The sequence below is a fragment of the Chiloscyllium plagiosum genome, chromosome 18 (assembly GCF_004010195.1).
Source record: "Chiloscyllium plagiosum isolate BGI_BamShark_2017 chromosome 18, ASM401019v2, whole genome shotgun sequence".
In the NCBI taxonomy this organism is placed as follows: Eukaryota; Metazoa; Chordata; class Chondrichthyes; order Orectolobiformes; family Hemiscylliidae; genus Chiloscyllium; species Chiloscyllium plagiosum.
In genome coordinates, this window is record NC_057727.1 from 11473879 (window position 1) to 11490445 (window position 16567).

At 39.2% G+C, this 16567-nt stretch overlaps 1 protein-coding gene across 1 annotated transcript in view; it reads right to left on the minus strand.

Annotated features, from left to right (window-relative positions):
- uba1 (ubiquitin-like modifier activating enzyme 1) overlaps nt 1–16567 on the minus strand; it is a 276198-nt gene that overhangs the window by 2382 nt on the left and 257249 nt on the right. The window contains exon 24 of the mRNA XM_043708625.1: nt 9962–10062. Within this exon, the coding sequence (XP_043564560.1) occupies nt 9962–10062 (101 nt within the window). The remainder of the gene's footprint in view (nt 1–9961; nt 10063–16567) is intronic.

Here is a 16567-nt window from a genome sequence, read left to right on the forward strand (position 1 = left end):
TTTATACAAATATTGCCCCAAACCATTTTAAATGCCTCATTTAAATCAGTCTCCATCACTGTTCCAGGCAATGCATATGAGTGAAGACGTTTTCCATGTATCACCTTTGCTTCTTTTGAAAATTACTTTAAATTCATGTGCTCTCCTTTTCCCAAGCAGGAATGGTTTCTCCCTTTTCCATTCTATCTAGCCCAAACATGGTTTTGAAAATCTTTATCATATCTCCTCTCAGCTTTCTTCTCTGTAAAGAGAACAGTCTCAACTTCTTCAGTCCATCATTACAACTGAAATTTCTCATCCCTGGCGCCATCCTTATAAACCACTTTTGCACTCTCTCCAATGCATATGCATCTTTCCTACAATGTGACACCCACAGCGGTACACAATACTCCAACTGAGGTCTTATAATTATATAAGTCTTAATCAAGTTCAATGTCACCTTCTTGCATGATGTCCCTATTTATAAAGCTGAGTATATCATATGCTTTACTTACTGCTCTCTCCACCAATCTTGACACTTTCAATGATCTGTGCACATCTACCCACAAAACCCTTTGCCCCTGCACCCCACTTAAAATTGGACCCCTATTTTATATTGCCTATCAGTGTTCTTCTACAACACCTCACACATCTCTGCATTGAAACTCATCCTCCACATATTTGCCCACTACACCAACTGTGTTGATGTTCTATCAGAGTTCCACACAGTTCTCCTCACAGTTTACAAATCTTCCAAGTTTTATCTCAATGTATCTGGACTCAAGTTTAGAAAGGCACTTTCCTTATCATTGTTTCAGTCTTTTTGAGATTCACTTCTCAAACTTATTTCAGTTAGAACTACCAGCACAGAGGAAAAGATTTCATCCCTTCAGTTCAATTTGCATATGACTCAATGTTGCACAGGTGAAGGGGTTAATAGTGTATATAACCACATCTGAAGTGATGATGAGCAGTTTAATGCAATAAGGTACGCAGTAACACACTTTATTTATAAGAACAGACTGGAAGCTGCCAGATAGCTCATAGTTGCAAGGTCTGCAGTATTCTGCTTACTTAATTTAAAAAAAGCTTGCATTAATATAGCAACACTTATAACTACTGGATTTCCCAAAGCCTGTTCCAGCTAACAGAGAAAAGCACCTGGAAGTATATTCCTGCCTTGCTAGGAGTCTGGTGATGATATCCAAGATAAATTTATTTAGATATTACATGAGACTGGGCTAACTTAGCTTGCATTTCCCAGAGTAGAGGAGGTAAAGTGTGTTCTGACTGAGATGTTTAAATAAATAAAGGAAATTGACAGCAAATACAGGGAGTGAACCTGTGGGGAAACTAGGACAAGGGCACATCCATTTTATTCATTTATGTGATGCAAGGCCAGTGTTTGTTGCCAATTCCTAATTATCCTTGACAGCAATTAAGAGTCAACCATTTTGCTAAGGGTCTGGAGTCACATGGATGGCTGATAATCTTTCTTAAAGGAAAAATCTTTTTTACTATTGCAATTCTGTGAAACACTTAAAGGATCTGTATCTAGGTACTCTCTACCTAAAGTGGCACTAAAAGGTGACATTACAAACTTTTCAGTGCACTCATTTGAGTGCATGTGACAATAAAGGCTTTCTATCAGTAAACTGGATGGCTTCTTATGAAAATCCATAATAGGTTCATGGCTACAATTTATGAGACAAACTTTCAATTGCAGAATACTTTAATTAATTGAATTTTAATTCCCCTTCCTGTGATGGAATTTGAACACTCATCCCCAGATCATTAGGTGGCCTTTTGGATTACTAGTCTAGCGACATTACCACTAAGCCACCATTTCCCAAACAAAATTCACTTAAAATCAGGACAAGGTTGCTTAAGGTTTAATTGAAAATAATGTGGAACAAATTGCTATTAATCTTGAATTAATTGAGGTGCCTGAACAGATGACACATACTTTAGGAAGGGATATGGAATATAAAGAAGAAATTGGAAATTGCTTTCTGAATGGTAGAGCCATCTCCATTGGGTTGATTGGTCTATTCTGTCTCATCATTCTCCAGGTTAATGATCATTTCCAGGTTTAAGGTGATTTGGGTATTCTAGGACACTAAGTCACAAACCTTCTTAATATTTTTACAACTGACACTGCTCTGTTATTTTGGGGTAAGTCCAAAATTAGATGACATCAGTAAAATATAGTCACTAAGAAATAAGCCAGGGAATTCAGAAAAGAAATACAGTTTTAGCTAGCCATGTGGTGAGAAAGTGCAACTTGTAACCATAGGAGGTAGCTCTGATGAATAATGTTGATGCTTTCAAGAACAGGCTGGATTAATACATGAGAGAAATGGGAGCAAGGTTTTGATAGAGTTTAATGAACAGGAGGAAGCTTGAGATGTGTATAAACACTTGCCAGTTAGACTAATTAGCCCATTTCTGAGCTGAGTATTCCATGTAATCTTTGAAATTATATTCTGCATTTAGTAAGCACAAACATTTACATCAAACAGCACTTGACAGTGAAACATACCATCGTGGTATAATGAAAAGTAGAATTCTGAGTTAAAGAATGAAATGGGGGAGGTGAGTGAAAGTTTCCATGAGTTGGGTTTTAAAGAGGGTCTCAGAGTGAGAGTGAAAGTCTCAAAATTTGAGATTTGTAACTTGCTGCTTTACCAAATCATTTGGTAGAAACTACATTAAAAAAGCAATCATTGTCCTATGGCATTGAAAATGCAAAACAAAATATCAAATTTTTAATGGTCCAAATACAATTAGTTTGCTTGATGAACTACAAAAAAAGATTTTAGCACATGCCATTTCATAGGTAATACGTCATGGTGGTGAAGTTTGCCTATTATTTGACCAATGACTCTTTTCTTAAATGTACCCATTAATAAATGAATATTGCTAAAAAAGAATTAATTTTGTCAAAGTGGTTTTGTGAGGGCATTCAATACGGGACGACACATTAGACTGTTTCATTAGATAAGAACCCTTGCTGTTGGGTTGCTGCATTACATTGGATAGAGGATTGGCTAATTAATAAAGTCTGAAAGTTGGGATAAAGGGAGCATTTTCAAGATGGCAACTTGTAACTAGTGGAGTGCCACAAGGATCAGTGCTAGGACTACAATTGTTGACAATATATACCAATTACTGAGATGACAGAAGTGAATATATCATCATCAAAATAACACAACAATAGAACACAGGGTTATTGACAAGTAAGTGAGTTGGTGAAAAATTGGTGGATGTAATACAATATGGGGAAATGTGAGGTTATGCACTTTGGCAGGAAAATAGAAGAGTTGAAAATTATGTTAATGGAGAAAGGCTGCAGCAAAGAGCGATTTGGGAGTCCTGGTGCATGAATCACAAAAAGCTAGCATATAGGTTCCAAAGGTAACGGGGAAGGAAAATGGACTGTTGGCTGTTAGTTCAAAGGGAATAGAGTATACAAACAGGGCGGTCTTGCTAAAACTATACAAGATACTAATGAGAGCACACCGAGAATACTGTGAACAATTTTGGGCCCCTTATCTAAGGGGAGATATTTGAGGAATCCAGAGAAGGTTCACTAGTTTGAGTCAAGGTATAGAGGGAGTTTCTCATGAGGCGAGGTTGAGTAGGCTTGGGCCTTCATTCATTGAAGTTGAGAAGAATGAAAGGAGATCTTATTGAAATGTATAAAATTATTAAGAAGTTTGACAGGGTAAATACGGAAAAGTTGCTTCCCCTTGTGAGAACGTCTAGGACCAGAGGGCACAATCTCAGAGTAAGTGGTGCCCATTTAAAGTAATAGAGATTTACAGAATGGAAAAAGCCCCTTCAGTCCAACTTGTCCATGCTACCCAGATATCCTAAACTAATCTAGTCCCATTTGCCAGTACTTGGCCCATACCCCTCCAAACCTTTCCTATTCATATACCCATCCAGTTGCCTTTTAAATGTTGTAATTGTACCAGTCTCCACCACTTCCTCTGGCAGCTTGCACCACCCTCTGCATAAAAAGTTGCCCCTTACATCCTTTTCTTAAGTCTTTCCTCACCTTATACCTATACCCTCTAGTTCTGGACTCCCCCAACCTCAGGGAAAAGACCTTGTCTATTTACCCTATCTATGCTCCTCATGATTTTATAAGCCTCTATAAAGGTCACTCCTCAGCCTCTGATGCTCTAGGGAAAACAGCTCAAGTCTATTCAGCTTCTCCCTTTAGCTTAAACCCTCCAACCTTGGCAACATCCTTGTAAATCTTTTCTCAACTCTTTCAAGTTTCATAACATCCTTCCTATGGGAAGAAGACCAAAACTGCATACAATATTCCAAACGTTGCCTAAACAATGTCCTGTACAGTTGCAACATGACCCCTTTAATGTTCTGACCAATAAAGAAAACCACCTTCTTGATTATCCACTTTCAAGGAGGTATGAACCTGCTCTCCAGAGACAGGGAGGAATTTCTTCTCTCAGATGGTAATAAGCATGCGGAATTCTTTACTTTAGAGAACTGTAGACGCTGGAGTATTAAACATATTCGAGGCTGAGATAAAAGAATTAATGATTGAGGATAAGGCTGAAAGTGGGATTAAGGATTATCAGATCAGCCGTAATCTCATTGAATGGGAGAGCAGACACAATCGCCCGAATGGCTTACTTCTTCTCCTATGTCTTATGGTCTTTTGCATTCAAGATGATAATTTGCAAGAATACCAATTTAAGAGGAAATCCTAAATTTATATGATATGAAAGGATAATACTGATTGACTGGCAAGTGGACTCGGACTGGTAAAAATATTGTAATGGAAAATAAATCAATTAATGCTGATTCAGAATTAACTGCCAGCTTTTGTTTAAATTTTCAACCAGGCTAGGAATTCTCTGAGAAATGAATCAGAAAATGGCTCTCACCGATTTTGTTGAGTTCAATAGTGTTAGCCTTTCATTGGCTAATTTCTCAGGGTATTGCCCTGACAAACCACAGTCAGCACGCCCAGTTGAATATCCATGAATCCATTGGGATTTTACAACAATCCATGATAGTTTCACGGACAGTATCACTGGACTAACTTCGTATTCCAGTTTTGTTTTCAGTGAATTTAAATTCCATTAACTTCCATATGTCCGGAGCATGAGGATTAATAGTCCAGTAGCATTACTATTATGCCACCACCTTTCCAGCATCCATAAACTGGAGATTACTCAAAACATCTGTCCATATGCCAATCCACATTGCCCCTGTTTGTAAAACATTTGCTCACCTAACGTATGTCTTCTGATTTATAAAAATAAAAAATTTAAAATCAAGATATTTATGTTCAACTCCCTCTATGTCTTTCCTATCTCTGCAACTACCACCCACTCTACAACCACACACAAATTTTGCATTCCTCCATATCTGGCCACTATGCATTGAGTCAAAATCCTGGAACTCGCTCCCTAACAGCACTGGGGGTGCACCTACACTAGAAGAACTGAAGCATTTAAGATAGCAGCTCAACCATCTTCTCCTGGGAATTTAGGGATGGGCAATAAGTGTTGACCTGGCCAGCAATTCACACGTGCTTTGAATAAATGAAAACAAATTTCCACTCTTTTTCCCCCACCATTCACAGTTCTTCCTTGAGTCTTCTAAATCATTAGCTACAGAATTCCTTCCCTAAGACACTCCAATGCTTTTTTTCTCAAGAATCTTTTCACAATCTGTCTTTTATCACCTGAATCTAATGATTAGAGTAAATTCAAGCATTAGCTATCATTAGCTTCATTTGTCAGCTTATAAGTAGATATACATGTAAAACTGAGTCATCTATGCACAACACTGATAAGATAATTAACAAAAGAAACTGAATCTGCAAAATATGATTGGAAGTTTGACAAGTAATAGAGTGGAGAAGTCCACGGTCAATCTTATGTCTGTGCAAACTTATTTGCAAAGTTTTACATCATGATGTCATATTGTATTCTACTTTCATTTTAATTTTGAAATTCATAAGTTTATTATGCAAACTTGACAATGTATACCACCAATAGCTATAATATCGCACCTAATTATTGTGTCTCCTGATGTGATTTATGGCTTTCTATGGTAGCCTGTGTAACATATACCACAGAAAGTTGAGTTCTTGTTGAATCAGATGTTTTGAAGTTTACTTGTAGCACTAATTATTTATACAGGTACAATATTAAAGAATTACCAATGTAGTTTGAGTTCAGTGCTTACTGCTGGTACTGCATTACGGACATATAACTGTCTGACTGAACACACTGCACTGACTTCATGTCACTGCAGGAGTGATTGAAGTACCCTTATACTAGAATGTGACATGTTGTGATGTCAGGGAAGTATTTTTAAGGTAGGTTGTTTATGTGGTTTAGAATCTATACCATAACATTTCTCACCTCTTTAAGTTTGTGATGTAGACATACTTCACTGCTTTGCAATGCCTGAAAACTATTGCCACTTAATCAATAACAACACAAAAATAAAGATAGTCTGTATGATGTTAAAATGAGGGCTACATGGTATAGCAAGCCTTGATTCAAATATCTACCATTCTTTAACATCGTTCCACCTGAAGACTATATTTGGCTTTAACTTTCTAGAGGTAAATGTGCCGCTATGTAATAGCTTAAAATGGTAATCGGTGACCTGTTTTTCATGAGTTCTGGTTTTTATTTCTAATGAAATTAACTTGTTTGTGTGTATAAGTAAAGACAGATATATTTAAACACAGACACTTGTATCAATTTCTACGCTGTCCTCAATGAAAATATGAAACCATTTATTTTAAGCAGGTTAAATATCTCCTTGGAAAGAAGATGGATATATGCTTGACCTAAACATGTTAGAGATTTGCAGAACAACGTCAATACTGTAATTTCTAGCCTGTAAGATACTAGCTATTATCTACTCTGTGTCCAGATCTCTGGCAGAACAGCTCTCTAAGATGATTCCTCTTTGAGTTTATATTTTAGCAGTGAGTAGAAAGCTATATCAGAAAACTGCATCTGCAACTAGGGAAGCAGGCAGCAACTCACTGAAGCTGCATTCCAAACTCTATAATATGAACCTATGGCGGAAACAGATTGGGTGCCTCCCTGTAATTGGGTCCTGGAGTCAGAAAGTGAAAATGAACATGTTATGCTTGACCAAGACTGGGAAATGTCTTACTCAACAGACACACACACAAAACAGCAGAGTCTCGCTATGGTCTGGTGTATGTGATACTATCAAGAGATCCTCTGCTTTTCTTTTTAAAATGATAGGAAGTGTCTTGGAGTGGTATCAGAGAGGAAATAGCCACAGGCGGATGTTTACTCCATCCGTCAAACAGCAGCTAAAATTTTACATCCTTCAGCTGCCAGCTCAGAGGAAAGCCTCCAGCCTTGTGACCACACATATATGAAAAGAACAGTAAGACATTACCAACAATTTACAACAGCCAAATAAAATGCTGTGTCTTGTAGGTCTAAGACTCGTGAATGAGTTTGTGTTACATTATTCCAGCAGACTTGCTGGATCACCCACTTCCTGGTTTCAGGAAGTCTTCAGTCCAGGAGGGATGTAGGGAAACACTGAGGATTACTGTCCGTCCTGCATTCACAGGCAATAGGGAGGAGGAGGAAGCGAGAAATGAAATTAGAGATTTTCTCCAGCCCTCAGTCTTTCTTAGACCATAAGGCCATAAGACATAGGAACTGAAATTAGGCCATTCAGCCCATCAAGTTTGCTCCATCTGTTTAATGGAGTTCAGAAATCAATATATAAATAAATATTTTACTGTAGCATAACACAACACCTCTTCATATTTAAATATTTGTAACTTCTCATCTCATGCAAGTACCTCTGTAAGTAACTATACATTTATTTAGAAACAAATTGCTGGAAAAGCTCAGCAGGTCTGGCAGCATCTGTGGAGAGAAATCAGAGTTAATGTTTTAGGTCGAGTGACCTTTTAGAGTTCGAATCTGTTAAATCTGTGCTCTCATACAATCCCTCCATACCAGTGAACCTTCTCTGGATTGCTTCCATTAAAATGGTACCTAATGAAAAAACTGTGCCCTTAACCAGATCACCATAATCCCAACATCCTAATTCTCATTCGTGTTTGTAATTTAAATGTGACGATTGATTCTCAGTAGCTTACACTCTGGCAAGTTGTAGGAAGAATATCCTCCACTACTGCACTGTACGCATACCAATGTCCCAATAAGTGCAGTTTATGTCCTAAAACACACTGCTTTCAAGAGAAGATGCTCACAACCTAAATCACACTATTTAAATTGGACAAATGCACCAGTCGTTTTATGGAAAAGTTATACTGCACTAATGACTTGTGGCTGGTTTGATCCTAATTGCTAGATGAGGCAATTCACAGCCTCCTGATAAACACTGGTGTGTGTGAATTGCACTTTATAACAGTGAGGGGTCAGCTCACCTCCTTTTAAGAATTACACTCAGAAAATGAAATTGAATTGAAAATGCAAACATGGAAAGGTTTATGGCAGAGAAGGAGGCTATTTAGCCCATTGTGTCTATGCCATCTGAGAAAGAGCCAGTCCTGTCCTACTCTCCAGTTCTTGGTGTGTAGTCATGTTGGTTTTAACCCCTGGTACCCAATGCTACAAATTCTGAACACTTTGAAAGAATGGCCAATGGGCTAATATTGCCAACATGCAAAACTAGACTCCACTGAAGTCCATTATAAGCTTGAAAAGCTTTCCACTTTATAAGCCTGGCTTGTCACCACACTGGAGTTATAATCTTCCCGAGGGCATAGCCTTAGAGTAAAGGGAAGACCCTTTAGAACAGAGGTAAGGAGAAACGTCTTCAGTCATTCAGTCGTGAATGTATGAAATTCATTGCCACAGAAGGCTGTGGAGACCAGGTCATTGAGTATATTTAAGACTGAGATAGATAGATAGGTTCTTGAGTATCTAAGGGGATCAAGGGTTATAGGCAGAAAGTGGGACAATGGGGTTGAGAAACTGATCAGCCACGATTGAATGGCAGAGCAGACTCAATGGGATGGACGGCCTAATTTCTACTCCTATGTCTTATGGTCATTTATAGTTTAGCCCAAGTGGTTTGAAAAAACTGTGGAATTGTGCTTTCTCACACCTCCAATAGTCCAGTCAGATAGACAACCCTCTTCAGAGATAATGCCTTTATTTTTACAAGGTTTATTGGGATTTCCAAGGACTATAGACATCTTTGAGCAGTCATGCCCTGAATCTCTTTCAATACGTTTCCAATCCAGAAGCCAGGCTGATTAACAGACTTGGCTCCCTGTTGGGTGAGGAATGCTGCAGTTTCCTGCTTCTTTGAGAGTCAGGTTGGAAGGTGGTGGTGATGTTGGAGAGTCAGAAATAGAAAGAAGGGGATCACAGAGGAGGCTGGATGTGTTAATGCTGGAAGTGAGATAAATTTGGATCATATGACCTTATGAATGAACCAGTGCCCGGGAGTGCCATCATGTTAAAATCTCCAAAGGGGTTGTGACTGGTTTTTGAAGATTTTAACATCCTGCCCCAAATCAGATTTTTCTATTTCTTGGGGGTTAAATCTAGCCCTTTACTGTCAGTCTTGCTGCACAACATAAACAAACACCAAATAAACACCAAAAGACCAGTGGACGTTGTAAATCAGAAGCAAAAACAGAAGTTGCTGGAAAAGCTCAGCAAGTTTGGCAGCATCTGTGCAGAGAAATCAGTTAACGTCTAGGACACAGTGATGTGTCCCTCAGAACAAACACCAACATGGCGGCATAGTGACTGCTTTAAAATGGACGGCAACAATTTAGTTGCAGCTTTTTTACACCTCTCCTGAACTTGATATCTATTTAAGTCAGTAGAAACACCAACCAGGAAAGAGGCAAAACGGCTGGCGATCTGCTCCCACCCATTAAACGTTATTATGACCAGTTAAAATGGCATTGTGGGCCTCAGTTGCTCAAAGTGTTACAGACCTCTGAGATAGGTGCTTCTCCTTCACTTCTTGACGCATGTGCGTAGCGTATAAAATCTGGGGCACACGACAGACAAAGGTAACCTCCAGATCATGTACTTTCTGGAAAAGAGCAAAACAAATCTGGTTAATGAGGTCCAGATGAAAAGAAAGAAACACAAAGTGAGTTTGCAGGTCACCTGCACCAAATTTCTCAATTCAGCGATGAAGATGAAGGTGAGGATCATAATAATATTTAATTTTGATTCCATTCTCTGGGTCGACTTCTGTAAAATCCTTTTATTCTACATTATTATACTTTTCATGCACAAAAGGCTTCAATAGATAAAAAGGGTTACTCTTTTCAAAGCAGCACACCTGGGTTAAGAAAAGATGCACCACTATAACACCACATTTAATAATCTACTTTACTAGTTGTGGTAATTCACTAAAGTAATAAAGTGATGAGAAATCTTTGATCTGTGAATCAATCATTCTCAGTAACCGCAGCATCACTCCTGAGAAAAAAAGACAAATCACATTAAGGCCTTTATGACTTTTTTAAAATGATTTTTGACTGCAGGGTTTGTTTTCTTTGATAAAGCAGAGGTACTATGAACATAGTCTTCAATCAAAGCCTCCTTCATGCGTTAATAGGCAGACACTGCCAATTACAAAGGATAACACACGCCCCATTTGATTCACAGATGCTTAGCTGCAGGTTTACACTTGAAATGTCAACTCAAAAGTCTGGCTGCCGTTCTGACAGTAATCTGCCGACATTCATGCACTTTTTTAAAACCCTCATCTCATTACAACTGCAGGACCAACCCTGTCATACTTCTCCCCTAAGGTTTAACAACAACTATCCTCTTTACCAGGAAGCATTATTACACTTCATATATTATATTTTACATATAAAATTACATTGTAATGGAAACTTACAAAGTTTTCTTGAAAAACTCAACTGGTCTAGTAATGAAGAGCGGTGTAACTCAATCTGAAGCCCTTTCCATGTCATGCTAAGGAATAGTTTTCTTCAGACTCTGACAGAGAATGGAAGCCAAGTTTGGAGCTGGGTTTACAGTGAACAGTTGGTGGTAAGGATGGTACTGGTTCTCACCATCTGACACTGAACACCTTGGTGTAAATGAGGTTTGCTTCACATGGGCAGTATCTTCCAAAATCCCTTTAATGCCCACAGGGGTATGAAGTGGTCAGTAGCAAGTGAGCTTGATATATAAACACTTGGAGTTGACAGTGGAACTTGAAGCTTGTTGTCACTCTCTGAGGTGTCCTCACAGTCCTCCCATTCTGTAGTATATGCATGGTTATTTTGGAACATCAGAAACATGGCGTAAAAAGTCACTGGAAGGCTTTTCCTTGGAGGCAGCGCATGTGCATCTTTGTACATGTACATGCATGTGTATTCATATCTGTGTGCATGTTTAATTGCGTTGCACATGTGTGCTTATTTGTGGATACATATCTGTGCGTGTGCACATTTATGTGTATGCATGTGTGTAGCTGTACGTGTACGTATCAATATATGTGTTCATGTAAGTATCAGTGTGTGTACCCCTGTGTATCTATGTGCATGCAAGTGTATGTATCCATGTGTGTGCATGCGCGCGTGTGTACATCTTGGCTTTGATCCCTACCACTAATTGTTTGAACAGAAGCAAGTGGCTGCTGTTAATGATTTGCATTGAAAACAAAACTGTGCATTTGCATTGCAACTGTCATGCAATAAAACATTTCAATTCACATAAATGAACGCATAACTGCCATTCTCACGACAATAGCCCTGGTTTGTGACTGGTCAGCTTTTTCTGAGTTTCACTGCTGAAGTTTGCAGTGCTCCCCAAACACACCATGTTCCCAAGGTTGCCAATTGGCAATTATAATATAAATTTGGCCCTGAACTGGGCGTAATCTAAGACTCAAAATTCTTATCCTACTTTTCACATCCCTACAGGATTTTATCCCTTCCTATTGCTGGAATTGTTTTCAGCCCCCAAACCTTTCAAGAACTCTACGTTCCCCGAAATCTTGCCTCTTGCTCATTCTCAATCTTAGTCGCTCCACCATTGGTGGCTGTGCCTCTGGTTGCTTAGATACTGATTTCTGGATCCTGTAATTTCTCCTGGACCAGGAAAATCGATGTTTCGGGCTGGAGCCCTTTATCAGTCGATTTTCCTGTTCCTCAGATTCTGCCTGACCTGCTGTGCTTTTCCAGCAACACACTCTCAACTCTGATCTCCAGCATCTGCAGACCTCACTGTCTCCCTTGATCTCTCCACCTATCTGTTCCTTTAAGAATCTGATTAAAACCTAAGACTTTGATCAAGGCATCACCCACTGTCCTACTATCATAGACTCAGTGGTTAGCACTGCTGCCTCACAGTGTTAGGGACCCAGGTTCGATTCCACCCTCAGGTAACTGCCTGTGTGGAGTTTGCATGTCTTGCGTGGGTTTCCTCCGGGTACTCTGGTTTCATCCCACAGTCCAAAGATGTGCAGGTTAGGTGGATTGGCTGTGCTAAATTGGCCTGCAGTATCCAGGCATGTGCAGGTTAGGCGGGTTAGCCATGGTAAATATGGAGTTACAGGGATAGGGGTGGGGGCTGGCTCTGGGTGGGATGTTCTTCAGAGGGTCAGTGCAGACTCGATGGGCTGAATGGCCTCTTTCCCCACTGTAGGGATTCTATGATCTGATTGTGTTGCTTGTTGCGACATTTTGGTTTGACAATTCAGCTGTGAGGTATCTTGGGTTTTGTTACTACCCTATAATTGCTACATAAATGCAAGCTTTTGTTTCTTAGCGTCCAACAGATCTGGTCTCATGCATTGTTCTACTTGTTGAGAGGAGGGCTGGGGAAAATTAATGAAAGCTTCTCTGTGAGTCTGTGATGTTTTGGTGATGTTTTATGTGTTAGTTTAACCTGTTGTTACAAATTTTATTTGAAGGAGGTTAGATTGGGTCATATAACATACTCATATCTGATTGAATTTGCTTTTCCCAAAGTGAAACTGGAAAAACTGCTTTTGCTGGATTGTGAAAATCTTACACAATCTTTAAGAAATATAATTCAAGTGTTTTCTTGCCTCATATTATGTTTAGACATTAATAAGGCCACTTTTGAAGTACTGTGTACAGTTTAGATTGGGTTGGGACATCTGGTTGGCATGGTGGAGTTGGATTGAAGGGTCTGTTTACATGCTGTATATCCCTGTGACTCTATGTATTATTATTAAATTGGAGTGGGTGCTGAAAAGTTTACCAGGATGTTATTGGGACTGGAGGGTTTGAGTTATAAGGAGAGGTTGGATAGGTTGGGACTTCTTTCACTGGAGTGTTGAAAGTTGAGGGGGGACCTTACTAAGGTTTATAAAATCATAAGGGGTATAAGGTAAGGTGAATAGTAAAGGTCTTCTCCCTAGGCTAGGGGAGTTCAAAACTAGGAGGCATATTTTTAAGATGAGAGGAAAAAGATTTAAAAGAGATCTGAAGGACAACCTTTTCACATAGAGAATGGTTCGTATGTGGAATGGACTGCCAGAGGAAGTAGTAGATGCAGGTACAGCTACAACATTTAAAAGACATTTGGACAGGTAAATTAATAGAAAGGTTCAGAGGGATATGGATCAAATGCAGGCAAGTGTGATTAGTTTAGTTCAGAAACCCTGGTTGGCTATAAGAGTCTGTTTCCACGTTGAATGATTCTTTATGTTCAGCCTTGAGCTAACAGGTTTGAAGCATCTGTAACTTTAAGAAGTAAGTTACAGGAAAAGTGATCGATTCTACTGTTACAAAACTCCTGACTGGTTTTCCACATTGTGCCCTATATGAACTCTGCTGACAATCCTCTTCTTATAGCCTCCTCCCTCCTGACTTCTGTAATGTCATCCAGCCCCAAGCTACTCCAAGATATCTGCCCTCATCTAATATTGGTTTTTAATCCTAATCCATCCCTGCTTTTAATGACTTGGGGGCCATGCGTTCAGCTACCTAAGTCAAAATCTCTGAAATACCCTTCCTAAACCTCTAGCTTTTATAACCTTCCTTCTTCCTTCACAATGTTCGACAAAACTACTTTTTAGACCAAGCCCTCTGCCATAAGATCTCTTTATATATTTCGTCTCTAATTTTTTTTAAAGTTTCTGTGAAGTGCCTTGGGATGTTTTATCACAACAAAGGCACTATACAAAGGTAAGTTGTTGTTGACCATCAGAACAGTCACAGTTATTATTTAAAGATCTTCCTTTTCTCTTTGGCAGCATTTACAATCTTGACATTAAATAAAATGTCAAGACTAGAGTGGTGCTGGAAAAGCACAGCAGGTCAAGCAGCATCCAAGGAGCAGGAAGATCGATGTTTCGGGCAGGAGCCCTTCATCACAAAGGCATCATTAAATAAAATGTGGCTATGGTGATCACACAATGGTACAAACTTTATACTAATGCAGAAAAATAATAAGGCAATGGAGAGGGAGAAATGAAAAAGTTTATTAAAAATAGCTCTACCCTTTACTCTGAACACAGAGACAAGAATTGATGCACTGAATGATTTGGTCCTGGGATTCACTATTATTGGGTCAGGTCGAGTGAATAACAACCAATGAAAAATAACCTGAGAGTTAATGGGGAGAAATTTCACTTTGTTTTGAGTACTGTGGAAAGTAAAGGAGTCTGCTTATGTTTGTACAATGCTCGTTTTTATTATGTTGCCGTTTGGTTAATGTTTGGCCTTATCTTCCACCCTTTAAATATTACACCGTGTCAGAAACACATCATTATCGCCAGTTCTTGCAAAATAAATACACATGGTTTGTTGCTCAGAATTAGAGGTTAGATATCCCGTTGTATTTTTCTTTGCTATGAAACCAATCTCACAGCAAGCAAAGCTGGAGATGGGCCAAGATAACAGACTAATGCAGACACAGAGTAATTTGATGGCTCAGCTCTAAGGAGTCTGCACTGTTGACAGCACTAACTCGTCTACCTGCATTCACCACGATTGGCAAGGATCACTCCCCTCTGCGGCGTGTGCTATCCTTGAACCTAGAATGAACCATCCGCCCATCAGACAGGAGCTGAATTCCATATACACACCTACCCCAAATTTGCCAGTAAGACCCCTTGATAATTTAGTAATTTTTCCAACTTCTCACCGTTAACTCTTGATTGTGTCGTGCCAAGGTGGTTACAGCATACAGTATCAGATCGGCACTGTTGCTTTAACCCTCTGAGGGCTGAACTGTTTGTGGCAAAACCCTTCTTGAAATCTTTGACAAAGATAAAAACTGAAAGAACTGTGGAAGCTGTAAATCAAAAACAAAAACAGAAATTGCTGGGAAAGCCCAGCAGGTTTGGCAGCATCTATAGAGAGAAATCAAAGTTAACGTTTTGGGTCAAGTGACCCTTCCTCAGAACTGAACTCTGATTTCTTTCCACAGATGCTGCTAGACCTGCTGAGCTTTTCCAGCAGTTTCCACTTTTGAAATCTTTAACAATGTGTGCTCACTGATGATGATGATGATGACAGTGATAATCTTCACCAGCAAAATAATGACCAAATGTTGCAACCAAATAATTAATTGTCAGACAAACAGCTCAGTTGAGCAACTCACATCAAGACTTTCAAACATTTATACTCCTATGTTTGAAATGGCTGTTAGGAAATCACAGAGTTCCACTGAATTTACAGCTGTTGTATTGTGCTATTCAGTCCATACAGTATATGCTGGTGCTTATTTTCACCCAAGTCAACTCTCACACAAATTATTTATCTCATTCCATCATTCTATTTTGTTCTTTTCCCCTTTGTGTTTATCTCATTCCCCCTCAAATGCATCTCTGCTTTTCTCCTTGACACTCTCTGTGCTGGCAATTCCCAAATTCTCAACCCTTTTTAGATTAGATTACTTACAGTGTGGAAACAGGCCCTTCGGCCCAACAAGTCCACACCGCCCCCCCCCGAAGCGCAACCCACCCATACCCCTACATTTACCCCTTACCTAACACTACAGGGACCCTTTGCAGATATTGTTGCGAGATTGGCATAATTTAATACTCATTTGAAAGATAGGGGTTCTCAGACAATTACTGGGGGAATGTGGTTGTTTCTGTTTAATTGAGTAACGGGGACAGGCTCCGTTACCTTACACTACCCCTTACCTAACACTACGGGGACCCTTTGCAGATATTGTTGCGAGATTGGCATAATTTAATACTCATTTGAAAGATAGGGGTTCTCAGACAATTACTGGGGGAATGTGGTTGTTTCTGTATAATGTCTGGAGGAGAGGTGTGCACAATGATAGAATGGCTCTTAACAACTATTATTATCTGAAAAACCTAATATTTGGCAAGGCCTAGTTTGGCAGCAATCAAGGAATCCTTAATCTGGGTTTGTCGATGTCTGACAAGACACAAAGGAAATGGGTATGCTCATTAAAAAGAAAACAAAATCTTGACTGTGTTTATAACTAGTTTTTCTTGGTTAGATTAAGAATTAAATTTATGAACTGCTTCCCACTGCTATTGCAAATATAACTGAATATTCCATAGGTATATTGTTGCAATAGCTCAGTGTTGGATAAATGCTATTCCTCATACTATAAAC